The sequence below is a fragment of the Ictidomys tridecemlineatus genome, chromosome 8 (genome assembly GCF_052094955.1).
Source record: "Ictidomys tridecemlineatus isolate mIctTri1 chromosome 8, mIctTri1.hap1, whole genome shotgun sequence".
Taxonomy (NCBI): Eukaryota; Metazoa; Chordata; class Mammalia; order Rodentia; family Sciuridae; genus Ictidomys; species Ictidomys tridecemlineatus.
The window spans coordinates 110,204,941-110,224,519 of record NC_135484.1 but is presented as its reverse complement, the minus strand read 5'-3'; the positions used below and the strand labels follow the sequence as shown (position 1 = coordinate 110,224,519).

General features: G+C 42.9%; 3 protein-coding genes across 12 annotated transcripts in view; 1 reads left to right on the top strand and 2 right to left on the bottom strand.

Moving 5' to 3' along the window:
• Positions 1-8,257, bottom strand: part of Unc5cl (unc-5 family C-terminal like) — a 34,420-nt gene extending 26,163 nt beyond the window's left edge. For 6 of the 7 annotated variants that reach the window (XM_078020050.1, XM_078020053.1, XM_078020054.1 and 3 more), the window contains exon 1: positions 1,441-8,257. The gene's annotated coding sequence lies outside the window, so the exon portion shown is untranslated. The remainder of the gene's footprint in view (positions 1-1,440) is intronic. The other variant, XM_078020051.1, reaches the window with a different exon arrangement.
• Positions 796-11,560, top strand: Apobec2 (apolipoprotein B mRNA editing enzyme catalytic subunit 2). Its single transcript, XM_005318722.4, has 3 exons — positions 796-1,071; positions 8,252-8,815; positions 11,142-11,560. Exons 1-2 carry the CDS (start codon positions 941-943, stop codon positions 8,793-8,795), a joined length of 675 nt encoding a protein of 224 aa, XP_005318779.1. The 5' UTR covers positions 796-940; the 3' UTR covers positions 8,796-8,815; positions 11,142-11,560.
• A 1,949-nt stretch (positions 11,561-13,509) lies between these two features.
• Positions 13,510-19,405, bottom strand: Oard1 (O-acyl-ADP-ribose deacylase 1). 4 transcript variants are annotated; one of them, XM_040282614.2, is made up of 6 exons: positions 19,266-19,405; positions 18,433-18,508; positions 17,939-18,083; positions 16,894-16,952; positions 15,742-15,854; positions 13,510-14,152 (listed from the first exon to the last, which is right to left on the bottom strand). In XM_040282614.2, exons 2-6 carry the CDS (start codon positions 18,469-18,471, stop codon positions 14,050-14,052), a joined length of 459 nt encoding a protein of 152 aa, XP_040138548.1. In that variant the 5' UTR covers positions 18,472-18,508; positions 19,266-19,405; the 3' UTR covers positions 13,510-14,049. The 4 variants fall into 4 exon arrangements, with proteins under 4 accessions (XP_040138548.1, XP_077876189.1, XP_005318778.1 ...); XM_078020063.1 differs by having other exon boundaries at positions 18,433-18,505; positions 19,266-19,404; XM_005318721.5 differs by lacking the exon at positions 19,266-19,405 and adding an exon at positions 19,080-19,258 and having other exon boundaries at positions 18,433-18,505.
• Positions 19,406-19,579: the final 174 nt, after the last annotated feature.

The following is a 19,579-nucleotide window of genomic DNA, read 5'->3' as shown; positions in this document are numbered from 1 at the left end:
GCTCCATGAGGGCAGGGACTTTCATTTGCTTTGTTCTTTGCCATCATTTCAATACTAAAACAACACCTGGCATAGAGCAGATGCTCAGTTAAATATTTGTTAAATGAATCAAGGACTGACTGAGAGGGAGCATCGCAGGCAGGCTGAATGTTTGTGAGTCTCCCCGTGTGCAGCATGGGTATAGCACACATGGTCTCCCACAGCAGTAGGACGTTAAGTCTGATCTCGTGTGTAGACCACTAAACTCACCGCCAGGCCCATTTAAAATCTTGGTCAATGCGCAGCTCCTGTCACTCCTGTTCCATTGGCCATGGCATCGTGGGTTCACAAAAGCCAAAGTAGCATCTACTCCCTTTGAGTCACAATTTACACACTCTTCCCAAATCATGTTTTTATCCTACCTCTCCTTGGGACTCTTCCTCCCTGAAGCCAGGTTCCCCCAGTGAAAATGGCTGGGCTCTCTGCAACCACCCCCTCTACAGCCTGCTTCAAACTCTGAGCTTTTCCTCCTAATCTCCAGATGTCTGCCCCGTGGCCCTTTCACAATCTCCCCCATGAGCTGGGGAGGTTGGAAACAAAGGGCAGAGGGAGAGGAAGGCAGGGAAGAGCAGGCCTCCCATGCCTACCTGCCAGCTTCCTGTCTTTTCAGACTGATAGATAGGGATAGTAATGGCCAGAGTTTCCATTCCCCCACCCTGGCACCCTCTGTCACTCAATTAAAAAAAGATAGAGGGAGAGGGCCTGGGGGGGAGGGGCAGGAGGCCCTGGTTATAAAGCCTGTCACTGAGGGACACAAGCACAAAGCCTGGCCAGCCAGGTCCTTTTTCCGTCATCCCCAGCCATACTTAGCTGCTGACAGCTGCTTGGGACTCTGCCGCCAGGCCCTGGCCCAGACCCGTAGCCTCTCCTCTCTCAGTAACTCCTGAACCACAGCCCCTCTATGGCCCAGAAAGAAGAGGCTGCTGCGGCTGCTGCACCGGCCTCCCAAAATGGGGAGGACCTGGACGACCTGGAGAACCCCGAGAAGCTGAAGGAGCTCATTGAGCTGCCGCCTTTTGAGATCGTCACAGGGTGAGACTTGGACATGGGCCTGGGTCCTCCTCCCTAGGAGATTTTAGGCGTGCGGCAGGCTATGGACAGTTAGTATGTAAGAGCAGAGGTCAGGGTTAGCCACAGCTCTGGGAGAAGGCACCTGTGTACCTGGAAGGGGTCTTTGGAATGTCTTGGCCTCTTGGGCACCAGTTTGGGCTCTCTCAGGAGAAGGGGAGGAACTCTTTGGAGGCAAGCACCCAAATATGAAACCGCCACTATGGCCTCCTAATATTGGGAGTCACCTGCCTTTCTGAAGAGAGGTTTATTCCCAAGAAGTTTGGTAAGACTTGCACATTTTAAGATGCCCCAAAGTCATGTTCCCCCGCCCCCACCACCACCACCACACACCTCATCTCTCTGCTCTGCTTCTGAGTAGGTCTCTCCTCTATGTTTATGTCTCTGGCACTTTCTTAGAGTTTCTCTCTGGAGTAGAAGATTTTAAGGCAGATCTATCCTTTTCCAAGGTTGAGTGAGAAACAGTTTTCACCTTGTTAAGTCTCTTCTGAGTCTCCCCAGAGGCTGTCTGCTCCCCTCCCTAGGGAAAAAATCACAGCACAGATAACACAAGCCAGGGACTTCTGGACAGAGAGCTGTTCCAATGAGCTCAGCTCAAGTGAGGCTGAGAAAACTGTCTAGAGGCTCCAGAGGGGAGCCATGAACAAGGTCCCTCTGTCCTGTGATTGTGCCACTTCTAGGAATAAAATCAAGTGTCTTCCTCCTTTCCCCTCTCTTTCTATAGAGAAAGATCCTGCTGAATCTTTAAGAATCCTTTCGAAAGGAAAACACTTTCTCCAGGTCCAGGATTTCCTTCACAGGGGGCTCCAGCACCGTGCACAGGCAGAGTGGGCACCCCACTGAGAGAAGTTTCAGAAAGAATGGAGGCACCATGCCCTCAAGGGTGGGAGGAGCCCTGGGTGGTAATTTGAACTTGCTATTTGATGCTTGACAAGTGATTTTCCAGTCTTGGTTTTATCATTTCTAACTGGAGAAAGTTATGCTAGTTGACTTCTAGACCCCTTCTAGCTCAGATATTTTCTGATTTCTAAAGGAGCCTAAGGGAAAATGCAGCCTAGTTCCTGAGGTGTGAGTAGCCCTCATACTTCCGTTTGCCCATGCTCAACCAGCTAATCGTACCCTCATCCTAGGATTAGGGGAGCAGCTGGGCACAGACTAATATAGACACAGGGAAAGCCTAGGGCAACCAGGCCAGGGGCGTCCTCAATTCCAGGGGCTCTTGTGGAAGATCCTTTTTCTAACACCTCAGCATGCTAAGCCACGCTGTCTTTGCTCACACACACCCTACTGCATGCAGCACTGTGCTCTCCCTAGCACAGGAGCTAAATTAGACTATCGAGATGAACATGCTCTGGGTCCCGTGGAAGTGGGTCCTGAGGGTTAAGTCCTCTGATGTAACTGACATTTGTCAGGGCTTTAAAATCACTCATGCTTTCAAGTGAATGAGCTCATTCAAATCCTCAGCAGATGCTAGGAGAGGGAGATTGATTAATGCCCCTTACAGCAGGGGAAACTGAGACTCAGGGAGACTTTGTGACATGTTCAAGGCCACAGAACCAGGAAGGGGCAGATCTTCTGACCACCAGTCAAGTTTCTTGGCCACTGGTCTCTTTTTACTTGATTTCATTTTTGCCACTTGTCTCCTATCATTCTGGGTCCATCTGTAAGGTAGTGAGGGTCAGAGGCTTCCCATGACCCAAGGCTCAGAGAAACAGGCAAAGCAAGCAGCTTTCTGCACACTCTGAGCGCATTTCAGGTGGAAGGTGGAGCCTGAGTCTTTTCTGGCCACAAGCAACAGCTGTGGAGATCTGTTTCCTTGGCCCCTCTGGGTAAACAGATGCTTAAAATAGCCCAGAGGTGGAGCTATGACTGTTGCTGGGACAGGGGGAGGAAACAGTTTTCCCTTCTACATGCCCAGAAATCCAAGGGACCAGCAAAGCCAGTCCTCTCCTAGCCTGGACTCCCTCAGGGTATGGATCTAAAATACTCCCTGTATTTTTGGGCTGGAAACCAGTAGAAGAGAGATGGCTTTTCAGAGAATAGTCCGAAAAAAGGGGTAGCTGGTAAGGAAAAGAGATGACTGCAGTGCTTCAGATTGAATAAGGTGCTCAGGATGAAGCAGACCTAAGCACATTAATAAAGCAACATGGTGGATAGTACTGGAAAAAGGCCTAAAACTGCAGTGAAACTAGCTCCTATTGGCTTGAAAGGTGATCATGTGTATCTTTTCCCTATTCTATGTTCAGTGACTTCTCCATAGCAGAAGTAATTACATTACAAAAATCAGAAAAGGTTAGAAATCGGGGTTGTTGTTTTTTTTCTTTCTTTCTTACAGAGTTGGGTGTTAAATACTTAGCAGTACACCACTCCAACTGCTAGAAGTGAGAGGAAGTGAAGAAAAAGGAAAGGTTTGGTAATGCAGGAGATAGAGCTCTAGGACAAGTGTGGTGGCACACCCCTGGAATCCCATAGCTTTGGTTGTGGCAGGAAGATCAAAAGTTCAAGCTGGCAGTTTAGTGAGAATGTGATTCATTAAAAAACAAAACAAAACAAAACAAAACCTCAATGGTAGGAGCACCCCTGGGTTCAAGCCACAGTACCACAAAAATAAATTAATTAAAATGAATCTCTAAAAGATATGATTTGAGCTTGGAAAAGGCACTGTCCATCAATACTAGCTTTAATTTATTGAGATTCTACCATTGTTCACAATCTAAAAGGCTGGATAACAGTCTTTCAGATAAGGAAGCTAAACCTTAGAGGGCTAGGTAATTTGCCCAACTAATAGAAGGGCAAGAACCCCAGGACTGTCTGATTCCAAAGCATCCCACCGCAACCAAAGCCATAAAGAGGATTAGTTTTACATTCACAAATATTTACTGAGTAGGAATTGCTATTTACTGCCCATTTCCCCCCAATAGTAATATTTACCCCACAGGGAGCAGGGACTTTGTCTTTTTCTGCTTTATCCTTAGCACCTGTCTCCTAATAGGTACTCAACAAATATTTCCTGAATAAATGAATGAACTAATGAATGAATATTTATTATGTGTTAGTCTCTCTGCTAGATCTGTGATGGGGAAAGATCTTCTGGCATAGAGAAGCTCAGGATGTCTGGGGACCTGGTGGTGCTGGGTTTAGATGAGAATTCTCCTGGTGCATGCCTAGCTCTGCCTGCAGGAAGCTTAGGGGTGCTCTGAGGCACCATGGTAGGTTGTCTCCCCATTCCCCCATCCCAGCAAGGAGTGACTGGCAGCACCCTGCTAGTTGTATTGTGTATGTTTTTGCAAAAAGCAAAATCTATCATCAATGGGATTATTACAAAACAGAGATAAGTGGCAGATGGAGTGAGTCTTCTTTCAACCACTTCTTGAGCTACCAGGAATTTCCTGTGGCCAAATGAGGGACAGAGAGAAGAGGCAGCATCTAGAGAAGGGATGCCTCTGGAGCATGATGGGTGAAGAAGACAGCCCACCAACTGCCACCCTGGCCTGTGTGGAGGGTTGGTAGGAGGTCAAAGCTATGTGCAAAAATGGTACCTCCTGGGGAGAAGGGCTTGCCTAGGGCAGATCCTCATCCAGTCCTGCGAGTCTACAGCTCCCTCCTCAGCTCTATAACCCTCTGCCTCTGCGCCACACTCCTCTCCCTGACTAGGCTTACTCCTTGGCATCCACTTTGAAAGTAGTCTGAAAAAGAAGGCAACTGAAGAAAAGAGCAAGGCTACATCTTCCACACAGGTCACTGGCAGGTCTAGTGAGGTGAAATGAGTCAATGTTCAATCCCTTGTGAGTAGGTTTTCCACTCTGAGAGTTATCTGGAAGCAATCGTTTCATTTTAGACCATCTTCTACTGCCCTCCAGGTTGCCCCTTTTCATAATACAGATTTCTACTTTGGAAATGCAAACTTTTAAAATGCAAACCTGAGAAAAAGACGTACTTACAGCTCTTCTCCCTCCTTCAAGCAGACCATCTTCCAAATTCTTGCTAGATATTAGGATTCTGGGTTTTCCTCTTAGATAATTATAATGCCCATGGCCTTGTATGCAGAAAACATGAGAAAACGATGCCTAAATTAAGTGCTGCCTGAAGCTGAAGGAAGGAAACAGGAATCATATAATGGTGGTTTCTGTTCCTGAAGAAGGGACTGAACGAAGAGGGAGGGAGATCTATTACCATCATCTCTTGGTCACACCACTCCAACACACATGTACATGCACACACCACAGATAGAATGCACCCCCTGCACACATACACTCCTTTAATAGTGAAATTATCTGCTGGGGATCAAAAAAAAAAAGGTGTAAGTAGATATAATGCCTAGGCATATCATGTTTTTAGAAAACATCGTTTGTGATTAAGAAGGTAGGTGTCTCTATGTCCTTTCTTCCACCAGTGAGCATAATAGTGTTGACCTATCTTGTGATTCCACAAAATCACCTGAGGTGGCCATGCTGTCCAGCTTGCTGCAGAAATGTCAGACCTCCCCTACCTCTGTTCTCCTGGATTCCCTCCAGGACATGGCTGTTTTAGTCTGTGGGAAGCCCAGAGTACCTCACTTGACCCTCATGCTCCTTCTGGAAGACCAAGAAGCCCATCGAGATGCCAAGCAAGCTCAGTCTCTGGGCAAGTCCAAAGGAAAGACTAAAAGCCAAATCTTCCCTGCCTTTCCTTTGCCCATTGAAAGCTCTTCTCCTCCAGCACCTCTTCCAGAGGGCCCCGCTGAGGGACAGAAACGGCTCTGGGGCTGCTGGCCAGAGGGGTCAGAAAACGATATTTATAGAGAGATGACCTTTCTTCTCCCTGCTTGGGTTTCAGGTTTCTGATTCTTCTCCTCTTGCCTAGGGAAGAGGTAGGGAAAATGTTAGAACTTTAGTGGGGCAGAGAGAAGCAGACTTCTCACAACTACCCAGCCAAACTTGCAGTTGTATGCAGCCAAATTCATGCTTCTGGCTGAACTACACTTAGCAAAAGTGGAGCAATGCTTTGGGAGATTCCAGAAGAAACCTGAGGGACCACACAGGGAGTTACTGCTGAAGTCCCCAAGTAATGATAATATTTCCAAGGATTCCACTGGAGAATCTCTCATACAGGTGGCTCTGCATTGACCTGGAGAAAGGAGTGTGGCCTGGCAAAAGACTTTGAGGAATAAGACAAGGGTTTGGGCTAAAAAGATGAGTTCTGTACTTCTCAGGAGCAAAATATACTCCAGAGAGTGATAGGACCCCTGAGCAACTTGTAGAATTCAGGAGCAGGCAGGTGGAGTAACTAGGAAGAGCTCGGGGTAAGTGAATTTTCAGCAGGGACTGAAAGAGGAGAGAGGAAACATCAGGTGATCTATTCTGCTAAAATGTTAAGTAAATAATAAACACCTGCAACTAGGGACACAGGGGCTTAGACAGCTAAGTATAGTACTTGAAGGGATTCTGGGGCTGGGTCCTCAAACACATTCATCTCCACAGTGGAAACTTAACCTGACAGCAAGAGACATGGAAACTTGTGTAGAAAAAATTTGGTGATGGAGTGGGGGCAGGGAATCCTGCAAGGAAACAACTCAGGTCAGCTCTTGGCATCTGCTGTTACCCTTAAGCAGCCAAGGCTCTAGGATACCAGGGATTCCCCTGTAGCCCAGGGAGTCTGGTGACCTTTCTGGGGAATAAGAAAGGGTGGAGACAGGGCATGTGAGTTAGTGATGCCACAGTTATCTTCTCGGGAAGGCACAGAGATTACTTGTTTGGCTATGCTGAGCATGGAGGGAACCTAGGGCCTTGTGCATGGTAGGCAAGTGCTCTGCCCTGAGCTACATCCCCAGCTCAGAGATTATACTTTTAAAAAGAAATACATTCGGCATCTCTAGTTGGTACTCATCCCTCCTTTACTTCTGAAAATCAATCCCTCCTATTAAAACCTCCTCATTCTCCTTGACCTTCACACCTGCACAGATTTTTCCTATTTTAGAAAAACACACACATATACAGAAATACTCTGACGCCCTCTGTAACTCTTCTCCTTTTTTGTCTCCTTCTTACTATTAAAAACCTGGCCTCTTCCTAATTTTCTAATCATCCTTCTCCTCTTTGAAGCCACTGGACACCTGAACTCCTTGTCACTAAGTTTGGTGTCCTAAGAAGATTAGTCACTTTTTCACCCCAGCTACACTCCATTGGCCATAGTAACCTGCTGTGGATGTCACTTTTAAATGCTTTTCTACTAAAAAACTGGTAACAGTTCTCTGCTGCCTCCTGATTGAATCAAGGTGAAAGTTTTAATACCATAGGTTCTCTAGTCTACCTCTCCACTTTTAGCAGTTTTCTAATGCTCTCAGCTCTTTTATTTTTTGCCTTCTTGGGCCAGCTAGAATCTAGCTGCTGGACTATAAGCATCTGGATGGCAGTGGCTACATCTTTCATGACCCTGGAATGACTCAATACTACACACAAGCTTGCTTATCCCAAGGTATCCTTGGGCCGTCTTGTCTCACAGGTAGCAATTCTCACATAGACCATGTGACAATCCTTTCACCTGAAGGAAAAGACAGACTTGAGAAACAGTCTACAAGCATACTACAAGACCTAGGCCATTCCGCGCTCAAAATGCAATTTACATGAGCTACAAGGAGAAATGAAAGCATGAAATGCTTTGCAAAATCTTTGTTTTGCTCTGTCATGAGAAATTTAACACACTTGCTACTTGGTAAAATTGCTATTTGAACACTGCTTGTCAATCCTAGACACACATTAGAATTCTCTAGAGTTTTAAAAACATACTGATGCCTGGGACTTCTCTCTAGACATTCTGATTTAATTGATTTGGTGTGGGATCCAGGCTTAGTCCTCCTTGTGATTTGAAAGTATAGTCAGGTTAAGGGTTCACTGATTTAAGATGTGCTGTTTAGATGGTGGAAAGTGTTGAGGATCCTTCCTAGTGAGGTGACCAGAACATAAACCCAATCCAAATTCTTTCCCTCCCTCCAGGTAAACACTTCTGGGTTCTTTCATGCTTTTTTATGATTGTCATTAGCATAGGCAAGACCTATTTTTGGTAAGAGTGGATGTCTTGGAGATCTACCTACTCTAGGCTGGTTCTAGACACAAGAACTCATCATTCTCTCTCTCCTTCCTTGTCCCTTTGTCTCCTTTACCTACAGGGAGCGGCTGCCTGTCAACTTCTTTAAGTTTCAGTTCCGGAATGTGGAGTACAGTTCTGGGCGGAACAAGACCTTCCTCTGCTATGTGGTTGAAGCGCAGGGCAAGGGAGGCCAAGTCCAGGCATCTCGGGGATACCTAGAGGATGAGCATGCAGCTGCCCACGCAGAGGAAGCCTTTTTCAACACCATCCTGCCCACCTTTGACCCGTCCTTGCGGTACAATGTCACCTGGTATGTGTCTTCTAGTCCCTGTGCAGCTTGCGCTGACCGCATTATCAAAACCCTTGGGAAGACCAAGAACCTGCGCCTGCTCATTCTGGTGGGGCGACTCTTCATGTGGGAAGAACCAGAGATCCAGACTGCTCTGAAGAAACTGAAGGAGGCTGGCTGCAAACTGCGTATCATGAAGCCCCAGGATTTCGAGTACATCTGGCAGAATTTTGTGGAGCAAGAAGAGGGTCAATCCAAGGCCTTCGAGCCCTGGGAGGACATTCAGGAGAACTTCCTATACTATGAGGAGAAGTTGGCAGACATCCTGAAGTAGGCAGCTGGGCTCGGCCTCATGTGAGTTCTTCTGGTTGCAAGGCACCATTTTTCCACCAACCGTTCACTTGAATAAGACCTGAGGTCAGGTAGAATGAGTGGCACAATGTTTAATCTGCATTGGAAGGATTGCGCTTCTCTGCTTTTGGTTGGTTTTAAAACATTTTGTTTCATTTTCTCTTACCTCTGAATCTTTGTGCCAAAATCTTTTCTCTTTTCTATCCTTTTATTTCAAACTAACTTCCTATAACTTGGAAAAACAAGGTTGAAAGGGATCTTAAAGCTTTGAGACAGATGAAACTTCAGTAAGATTTAGATGGCACAAGGGCCACTTACCGAACAACAGCAGAGAAGATATTTAAGTCCTTCAAGCACGCCCTCTTGTGCATGGATCCAGGCTTACTCTGCTCCCAAGCTGCCTGCAGTCTACACATCTGCTTTTCTTTAATGCAGGTTTTTCATTCTTTAGGGGCAATTCTTTCATTTTTGGTAATTCTGAAATTCCCAAGTGGATTTGTAGTCAGCTTTTGGTTTTGGCCAGACCTGCTTTTATGTTTTCAAGCAAATGGTTATGCTTTGAGGGAGATCAATAATTGCTGCATGAATGCCTAATGCAAGAACATGTTCCTTATTGAGAAGATCTCAGCATTGGAAAATGCTGAATGCAAGAATCAGGATAACACAGCCACAAACTGGTTTATAGAGGAATGTTTAAAGGGTTAAAAAGATGTTTATAAATTAGGTGGCAGCTCAGAAGAAGCCTCCTATAGATATCAAGAGGTGATATGAGAACTGGAAGTAAAGATTAGCTATTTAAGCAAATAATTAGGACACAATTAAGGCCAATTTGGCCTCTTGCTGAGGGTAAATTAGACTCTTACAGAAACAGGCCAATTATCCTCAGGAAAGAGGGTAAAGGATCCTTTACTATCTTTTTTAAAAATTTGTCTGATCTAGTTTGCTCCCACAGAAATGCTATGACTGAACTGAGACCCGTTACAAGGCCACAGTTACTGATCAAAACCTCTGATGATAGAGATGGGTATTTAACCACCCTCATACTCAACTTTAATTCTCAAACAACTCCCATATTAGTAAAAGATGAAAGCAGCATGTTTCTATTAATTCTTTTTTTTTTTTTTTTTTTTTTTTTTTTTGGTGATTCTCACTCCTAATACCCCTAAGAGGAGATGCTGCTTTATAGACACATTCAGGAAATATCAATGTTCTGGAGCTTGCTGTTGGCAGGTGTTTTCTATTAAGCACACACATAGGGCACTTGCTCATTCTCAGGCTGAGCATCTGCAATTCCTGAAGACATGATTCTCAGTTATTTCTTAAAAAAGAAGGACTCAGTCTTTGAATTCAATTGGGGAAAAGCATGAGGTAATCTGCTCACAGAAAATATGACACTTACTCTAGGTAGTGGTGAGCATCAAGAGAGACTGCTGAGAGTGACCTCTGAAAATACAAAGTTCAACTTTCAAAATTCCTGAAACATTTTTTTAGTATAATTGGTATCACTGTAATCATAAACCCAACATAGACTCTATAGAGAAATGAAGAATAGTTTAATTTTAACCCTACTATCCTTTCTTAAATATTTTTCATGGGCCACTTCTAGCTACCTAACTAACAATCCTCAGGGATTTTGTTTTGATTTTTCAGGGAATTTTTTTCCATTAAAATTAAGCATTTTCAGGGGTAGTATGATTTTGGATAATTGAGGGTTGTAGCTCATACTGATTTAAGTCAAAAAATAAACCAGTTTGAAGAAAAAGTCCATTTCTAAGTCAGATTATTTTAAAATAGAGTATTACTGGGACATTGCCCACATTATAAGCCTCCTTCTTCAGCGTACATATAAAACTATGCCCTCTAAGTCTACTACATGCTCCCCTGGCCTCTATTTAAATGCTCACAATCCTGAAGGAAATGCACCAAGTTTTTAAAAAGGCATGAAACAGAGTTGTAGTCTAAAAAGCTCAAAAGAACAACCCAGCTTAATTAAAATCATCCCAAGAAATGAACATCTGTTAAATAAGATTTGCCTCTTAAAATCATCCCAAGAAATGAGCATTTGTTAAATAAAAATTTGCCTCTTATCTCTTATTTCATCTTTTGGGGAAAAAAATGTTTGACCATATATTTAACCAAGAGAAGAGTTAAAGATTTCTCTGGGCCTTTCCCTGCATAAATCACACCAAAATATGAATGAAAGAAACAAACCCAATCCTGGCTCAGCCAGGAACCACAGAAAACTATGGAGAAGAAATTCTAGATTCAGGGATTTGTTGGTACCTACAGGGCTCTCAGTAACAATCTGTTTTTTTTTTTTTTCATGAAGGTCTGCATGCTGTCATCAAGAGACAGTAGTGACATATATGCCATCTTGGACCTGCCTGTCTTCCTAATATGACCATCTGGAGCTGGACAACATCTGACATCAACTAATCATACTGGATAAGGCCCTCAAAGGACTCAATACACTTCTCACTGCTATAATCCATTCAGGTTGTGCCTGTCTCTCTTATGCTGCTTTGGGGAAACAGGAAAGTGAACAACAAGAGAAAAGCAACCACATATGGGCACCAGGCATCTGTGGGGCTGCAGGTCTTAATGACTCCCCAATGGAGCTGCTTAAGGCATAGGGCTTCAGACCCACAGTATAGATATTTGAAATACATCCAGAAATGCATTTTATGTTAAATTGGGCTGTTTTATTTTAAGAAAAACAGCAACATTAATAAAAGAAATAGTGTGGTTTTTCTGTGGCCTGATATTTTAAGGACCTTGTGCATCAGGAAGTTACCATGGACAGTAAGTGAATCAGGTGTAAGGACATCTTAGACCATGACATTATGAGAGGGAAGATTACACCAGGACTTCCCAGGCAACAGGAACTAACTTTCCCATTCACACTGCCCACCACGGACTTGCCTCTCTTAAACTAATTTCTCCTGAGGTGACTTGTAAATGAGGGCTTTCCCACTTCTCTGACAAAAGCATAGCAGAACGTGGAACAAAAAGCAGAGGAATGTTATAAGATACCAACATCCCAATTGCCAGTGAATAAGCAGTTAGCTTCTTGATTAAGAGAAGGATGAAAAGCACTTCAATGTGTAGACATACATCATGTAAGAGTATTCAATACATGATACTTGATAGTGTTGGAAGAAGAATGTCAAAAGTTTTACTTCTTAAAAGGTTTGAGTCCTACATGGAAACAAAATTTCACATGTGAACTTCTGGGTGTTTGCCAAACTCCAACTGGGTTTCCAAGAATAATGTGTTCATTTTGATTATCAGGCCATGCCTCCTTTCCCCAGGCTTCAAGTGTGATAAGTCATCGGAATTTGACCCCAAGACTATCTGCAACTGACAAAACACTTTATCACATCCCTGCTGAGTCCCAGAATTCTACTTACAGCCAATCCTGGATGAGACTAGGTTTTGTTAAAAGAATCATGTCTCATAGTCCAAGAAAAAAATTAGCTGTAATCTTTTTAAAAGTAAAGGAAGCCTAGAAAACCAATGTTTTGACCGAGTATTAAGATTTATTTGCCTAGGAGTGGAGGTGTAGTCAGTGGTAGCCTAACATGCACAAGTCCCTGGGGTCAATCCCCAGCATCATAGTGGAGTTAGGGAGACACAAAGATTTCTTTTGCCTAGCCTAGAGTTAAACAAAATACTTTAATTCTTCAAGTTTCTACTTATCACCCCACTTTCATTTTCAATTTTGTGTATTTAGATATCCTCTCCCCACTTTTCTCCCTTCAATTTTATTTTCTGTAGATAGAAAATAAGAAAAGCCTTGGTCTCTTTGCTGATGAACTTGCCCCTGCTCACCAACAACATGCAGAACTGTCTGCTCCAAACAGAGATATGAAAGGGAAATACTTTTTAGCAACTGTTGCCTATCAGGCTGAAATGTGATAAGAACATAAGTCTAAAGTACAAAGATTATATTTAACCAGTGCTTTTCTGGTGTTTCAGTAAGCCCCTTCTAAATTCCAGTTGTTCTTTGACACTAAGCAAAGCAGCAAGTCCTGACAAACCCAGCATTCATCTTTGGGAGAAAAATCAGTAGCATGTCTGGCTGTTTTAACTCTGAGAACCATAGCTAAGAAGGGGAAAACAAATATGCCTCCCAGCTTTCCCAATAGCTCCAATACCAAGCCATTGTTTAAATCCATGAACTTTATTCTTCCACTATGAAAGTTCAGACTTGACATGTGAACTTCAGAAAAAAAAAAAAAAGAAGAATATTTACAGTGGTATTCTTGGGATCCCAGTTAGCTGCACATTAGAATTTTCTAGGGAGGTTAAAAACAAACTTGTCACCCCACCTTGCCAACAAATTAAAACTTTGTGAGAAAGTGCCTTTATAATTTTCAGAAGATATTCATAAGGACTTGGTTTAGATCACTGAGTTACTGCGTCACTATTCTGTGTGAAGCACTCTACCAGGCACTCAACACATGCTGTTTCCTGTGTCATGATTAAATTCGGAAATATTCCATCACAGAATCTATGCAGAGGATGAGTTCACCATGAGATTCAAAACCTGCCTTCCAACTGCACTGATCCATAGTTTTTGTCCACTCATGTTTCTTACCTTGATACTCTTCCCAGTGGTCCCTCCAACTCTGAAATTAAGTTATCAGCTATCCTCTGCTACTCAAGTCCAGAACAGATATGAGCACAGAACCTCATTGAACCCCAAGGAAAAGAGATTTATTTTTCCGTTTTGGTCACAAATTCCTTGTTAACAATGTAGAATTCAATTTTGTATTAACAAACAAAACATGATTCTCTCCTAGGATGAATTTCACCAAGAATAATGCCAAGTTAAGTGCACAAATGACAAAAGATGCACAAGTAACTCAAATGTTCAATCTTCCTGAAATTTCTCTTAAACGGCAAAGAAACAATCAATGTTGCCACCTAGTGGCCAGCCAAACAAATCAGGTAGCATACTGGAACAGAGGTCACAGGCCCAATTTTCTGGGTTCTGGGCCCAGTATCAGGCTACAGACTTCTGACCTCCAGCAAAAAGCAGAGAAACATATCCCAAGCTATCCCTCCTCCAGAATCCCAATCCAAATACTGGAATACAACAACCCAAGATTGGCCTATGACACAGAATATAAAGTGAAAATTTTCCACTGCCCAATTTAAGGTCAGTTTGCTCAGTCCTATGGCCAAGTAGGAATGACACAGGAGAACATGAACACGTAGAAAGTGTTTGTCTCTCAGAGCGTATACACAGTAATTTTGATGTCTGTTGCCTCAAATACCTCCTCAATCATTGCAGATACATTTTCCCATTGCAGACGATCAAGACCACATCCAATCCTAAAAAAGATAAAACATTTCCATTGGCTGTGATGAAGGCATCTAGGAGACTGCTCTTTCCCTTTTCTTTTGGGCTATATCCCCCCAAAGCAGTTATTTGGCCTTACACCTATAGGCAGCCATGGTCAGAGTTTGGAAATAATTCTTGCTGTGAAGTCATCAGAGACCATTCCTACACAGCTCAAACATCCAATAGCTGTCACTTCTCTTTGCCCAATAAGATACCACTTCCCAATTATTTCATGCTAGATTAAAAATGTATAACTCTGCCATGATACAGGAGATTCACTGTCCCATTACCTCTCTACTGATAAAAACTAGCTATGGATGGATATGAAAAGGTTGGCATTTTTCTTTTTTTCAAATACTGGGGATTGCACCTAGGGACACTTAACCACCGAAACACATCCCCAGCACTTTTCATTTTTTATTTTGAGATAGGGTTTCACTAAGTTACAAGTCTCAAACTTGCAATCCTCCTGCCTCAGCCTCCTGAGTTGCTGAGATTATAGGCATGCGCCACCACACCCAGCTAGTATTTTCCAAATACATTCAAAATAATGGAATGTTAAGGAAAATGAAAAGGAGAAAGGGGACAAGGGACAGGACCTCTGCAAAAAAAAAAGGAGGTCAAGATGGAATGTTGGAAAATGCCAAAATGCTTGCAATCCAGGACTAAGGTCTTTGCAATACCCTGGTGAGAAACTTACATCACCTAGCACCTTTCATCCAAGATGTTACTTTATTGATCTTCAACATCCCTCAGGACAAGACGGGGTTAAAATTGCTAATTTCACATCATCATGTGATAATTAAGTCCCTGAAGAATTATGATAAAAAATAGTTTCAGATTCATAAGCCATGAGTATATTAAAGACCAGTATAAGATAAGGGACACTGTAGCACATGCAAAGTAACTTAAGGCTTGCAATAAACCTGCATGCATGGTCAGCACTGATGCAAAACTACTAGGGTAGTGGGGAAAAAAGAGGTAAGGACTACTTCCTGAAAAGGAAATAAAGGACACATTGAATACCCACTGTCCTTCCCATAAGTCCCCAATATCTAAGAAGTTACATCAGGGACAAATCCTCTGGCTACCACTCATGCTGACCACAAACAAACATGCAGTGTAAAAGGCAATGATAATTTACAATTTTCTTGACACAGGATTAATTGGTTTGGGAGACCACAAGTGGCCCAAGAAGGAAATCACAATTGCCATGGTCAGAGTTTGGAAATAATTCTTGCTGTGAAGTTGATTCTTTAGTTTACTTGGCAAACAGGCTTCAAGAAAAGTATGCCAAGAATTCAATAAATGTGACTGAATGGAAATGGTTTCTCCCCTATAAGTAGGCTGAGGCAGGCGTGTGTTTTGATGTGGGTTTATATTGATTCATTCAACTCAAGCTAGAAAATGGCTATCCCTTGGCCTAAATCAGACAACTGGCTCACTGGTGATCATACAAAGTTTGGAAATTTGTCTCTTTAAATCTGTATTTTCAGTTAAACTTTGAAGTTGTTCATCTTTGAGTAAAACAGTCAACCCCACCAATTAAATCTTCATTTAGGGCCCTGGATTTCCTTGCCTGGGCATGGAGAGATCCGTGACTCCATTCTTCAAACAATGGGACTTCATGGCCTCTAAGCTCTTCTGTAAGTTTTCATAAGTTGGCTTGTGTGAAGCCCTTTTCTTTGTAATCTGAACACAAAGATTTACATTCTCATTAGCTCAAAATGAAAAAACCATTTGATTCCTTTACATCCTAATAAAAGAATAAATGCTTTTTATAGAATAATTAATCTGGAAAAGGAATAGCAAATGTCATACTACTCCTTCCACATTTTATAGGAGGTCCCCAGAAAAACTCACTAAAACTGGGATTGAGAAACTCAGACTCCACCTTTGAAATCTTTCTTTTCCCAAGGAAACTCATGAGATTGGTAAACTGTGTCTATTGCCAATTATTTCTAAGCAAAGTAAATGGAAATCTTTGTGCCACTTCCAAAAGATAAGCTGCATACCTGTAACAAGGAAGAAGCTATACCACCTGAAAATTCCCTATTAAAAGTCTCTATTTAGTAACTGTACTTGCTTGCTTTTATGTTTCTCTACCAAAGAATAGAGAGGAAGTGGTAGTTTTCCAAAGTAAAAACACTGAAAATCACATCAGCTATAAGATCAGAATTCATCAACTAGGATATCTCCTCACTCAGATGCTGTCCAGATCAGGCATGTGGTGGGTTGGCTCTAAGCCACCCACCATCATCACTAAGGAAGCCACGCTCCCTCTGGGGGCAAAGGCATTTGGACAAGTGGAGAGTTCCTTACTCTACCAGCAGGCAAAAGAGGAGCTGGGTAACACTTGGCACTGCATCTGATATAGGAAAAATAAGGAAAAAAAACCCTTTGAGGTTTCTGTTTTTTGAGACATTGTTGCTTCTATCACTATGACTAAGAAATAAAGTATAGGAGGCATCACAAACTTTTGCTAGTCTTAGAACATAGGACTTTGGGGCATAGCACAGTACTCTTGACCATGGAGCTGGGATGCAGCCTTATGCTCCTTTCTAACTGAGTGCTCCAAGTAGCCAGCACCATTGAATTTGAGTTGTCACAAAATCAAAAGCATTTTGATATTCTTTGTTGTGTAGAATGAAGCTTCATAATCAACACAAATGCAAGGCAGCCCATCTGTTCACCAATCCTTAGAATGTATTAAGATTTGGCCCCATCTTACCAAATAATATATATATCGCCCATCTCTCTTGAGGACAGCCACTTCTCCAGATTTCTTTTCTAAGAAAAAAACAGTTCTTTAATAGAAAGGAAAGCCAAAACACCAATTTCCACTCTTAAGATTGTTTTAATCTTTATAAATCTTGAGTTTTATCTAAGAACTAGAAATAATTTAACTGTGAAGAAACCACTGTCTCCCATGAACTGTTTGCTTTTATCAGCCTTCCCAAATACTGTTACTGATAGCTTACTTATAATCACATTTCTTTAAAACCCATTTTTTGTCTTGCCCCTAATTTCAAATATATCCTTACCTGACCATTTAAAAAACTTTGAAGTTTATTGCTTTACAATTTAGAATGTACTATTTCTTAAATTACTGAAAATATTCATTTGCTAATGACCTTTTTTTTTTTTTGCTAATGACTTTTATACCTGTGTTCAGCATTATAAGAAACAAATTAAAAAGTTAGTAAGTATTCAAATCAGAGAAGGTGTTCTCTTTGTAAATAGCTACAATACAAAGCTGTAAGAAACTGTTCTTGTTTGAAGCCAGAATCAGAATGACTGGTAGACACTCAGTAAGCCTGGAATTTGGTCTGAGAAATTGTTTCAGAAGCTCCACATGAGATTCTAATGTATACCTCTGATTTAAAGTCATTAGTAAAAAGTGATGGAAGGAGTCTGTGAAGGAGGTGGTTTCTGAACTCCTTCTTGAAGATCAGGTAGAATATTAGCAAAGAGAAGATCTTGAATGCCAAGCTAACACCCATGGACTTTGCTCAGTACTTTTGAGTTATTAAAGGTTTCTGAAAAGTGGAGTAATATTATCAGCGAAGTTTTATGATAGAGATTAGAAACTATTACAAGAATTCTGATTTGATGTGATAAGGGTCCAAACCAGAAGCCATTTTTGTAAAGAAAAACTTTAGCTGAAGAATTAAAAGCAATTATTAGAAATCCTGTTTGCATGCATGTCTTAATAAAGTATAAGAGAAAATGCTTTTTAACTAGGGAAAAACAGGTATATTGTTTGCAAAACTCACGTTGATTTAACAGTTCTTGCACCCCTCCAAATTTCTTCTTGAAGAGGACAGCTATCCCAGCACCCATGCGACAATCCTCACTGATACAGTGGGCTAGAGAGTCTGTTTTGGGACATGCAAAAAGGTCTCCTTTCACATATGTAATCTAAAATGTGCAAAGAGAAAGAATGCTTTATTAGATACAGAAAAATACTAAACTATTTTTTCATATCCTTTGGTTTGTGTCCCCCACTACCTCTTCCCAACCCTCCTGCAATATGAACGAAAACCAAAACCACAGAATTTAACAAGTTTACCACAAAAAATTAAGACATGTGTAAAAGAAAAGTGATGGTTGGTCCCTGACTAGGACTGTATTAGTCTTTCTTGAATAAATCAACTAGAGAGAAACAAAACAGACGATCCAATTATTGGTTTAATTAAAAGGTGTTTATGCTTTTGACCTCAATTATTCTGAATTTCAGTTCACCGATAAGCTAATAGTTGTTACGCACTCTGCTTCCTTCAGGATCTTCATTAAGACTGCTGGCCATGACAGTCGCTATTTCCAGAATTTAAATGTTTCTTCTGCTATGAGAGGGAAAAGCAAGTAAAAATGCTTAAGCAGCCTGAAGATTCAAACGGCCTTGACCACCCACTTATTAGTTTTCTTCCCCAATGTTTATTGCTGAATATGACTTCGTTCAGCAGCAGAACACTGTTCTGGGACAAGGTAAAGGAAAGACGCCTGGGTTCGCAGGCTGCAGTGACCCGCTAGCTCTCTTTTCGCGCTTTCCAGGAGAGGAAGCCCAGGCGGTCCCAGACACGCCTCCTCGCTTCTCCAAGCCCGCTCCCGAGCAGGACGATTTAGGATTGTCTCCTTTTCTCGGCAGACGCAAAAGCATTTCTCCAGTGGATTTGGCTTATAAATGCAATGCAGGGACCCAGCCACAGTCCCGTTAAGCCGCAACTAGTGTTCGGGGCAGGGACGTTGCTGAGTCGCAGGGAGGGGCGAGGAAAGGCGGCCTCACGTGGAAGATTCGCTCCCTAGCTTGAGGAACTGGGGGAGGAAAGAGTCTAAAGATTCCCATTCTCTCTCCCACCCTAGGAGGGGTCAGTCCTGGCATCCCGTGGGAGAGTGAGTACAGGGGTCACTCATCACCTGGAAAGGAGTCGGCCGTTAGGACGCCCCCGCCCAGCGGGGAAGGGCTCGGAATCCGACCCTGTTAGGTGGGGAGCAAAGGACGAGCCCCGAAGCGGAGCCAATCCCGCCACAGCCCTTGATTGCACGCTCCCAAGATGGCTGCACCCGCCCTGTAGCGGGGCGGAAACAAGCCCCTCTAGCTACCTAGGCGAGCTAACTCTCTGTGGTGATGGCCGCGGCACTTCCGGCGGTAAGGCCGTGTTCTCCCGCCGCCGCCCGGGCATGCGTAACGAAACCCGACCGCGAGTTGGAGATAGCGACGCTTGCGCATTAGACCCAGGGGTGTGTCCCATTGGCCTTTTAGAAGTGGATGGGTAGCTGGCAAAGAGACGATTTAGCGCCTGCGTGGTACTACGCTCAGGGCAGCGTTGAGTTGAAGGATTTGGTACGACCCCAAGGCGCCTGCGTAGTTCTTCAACTCGAGAAGTAGTCAAATCAAGGAAGTGGGCGTGGTCTCG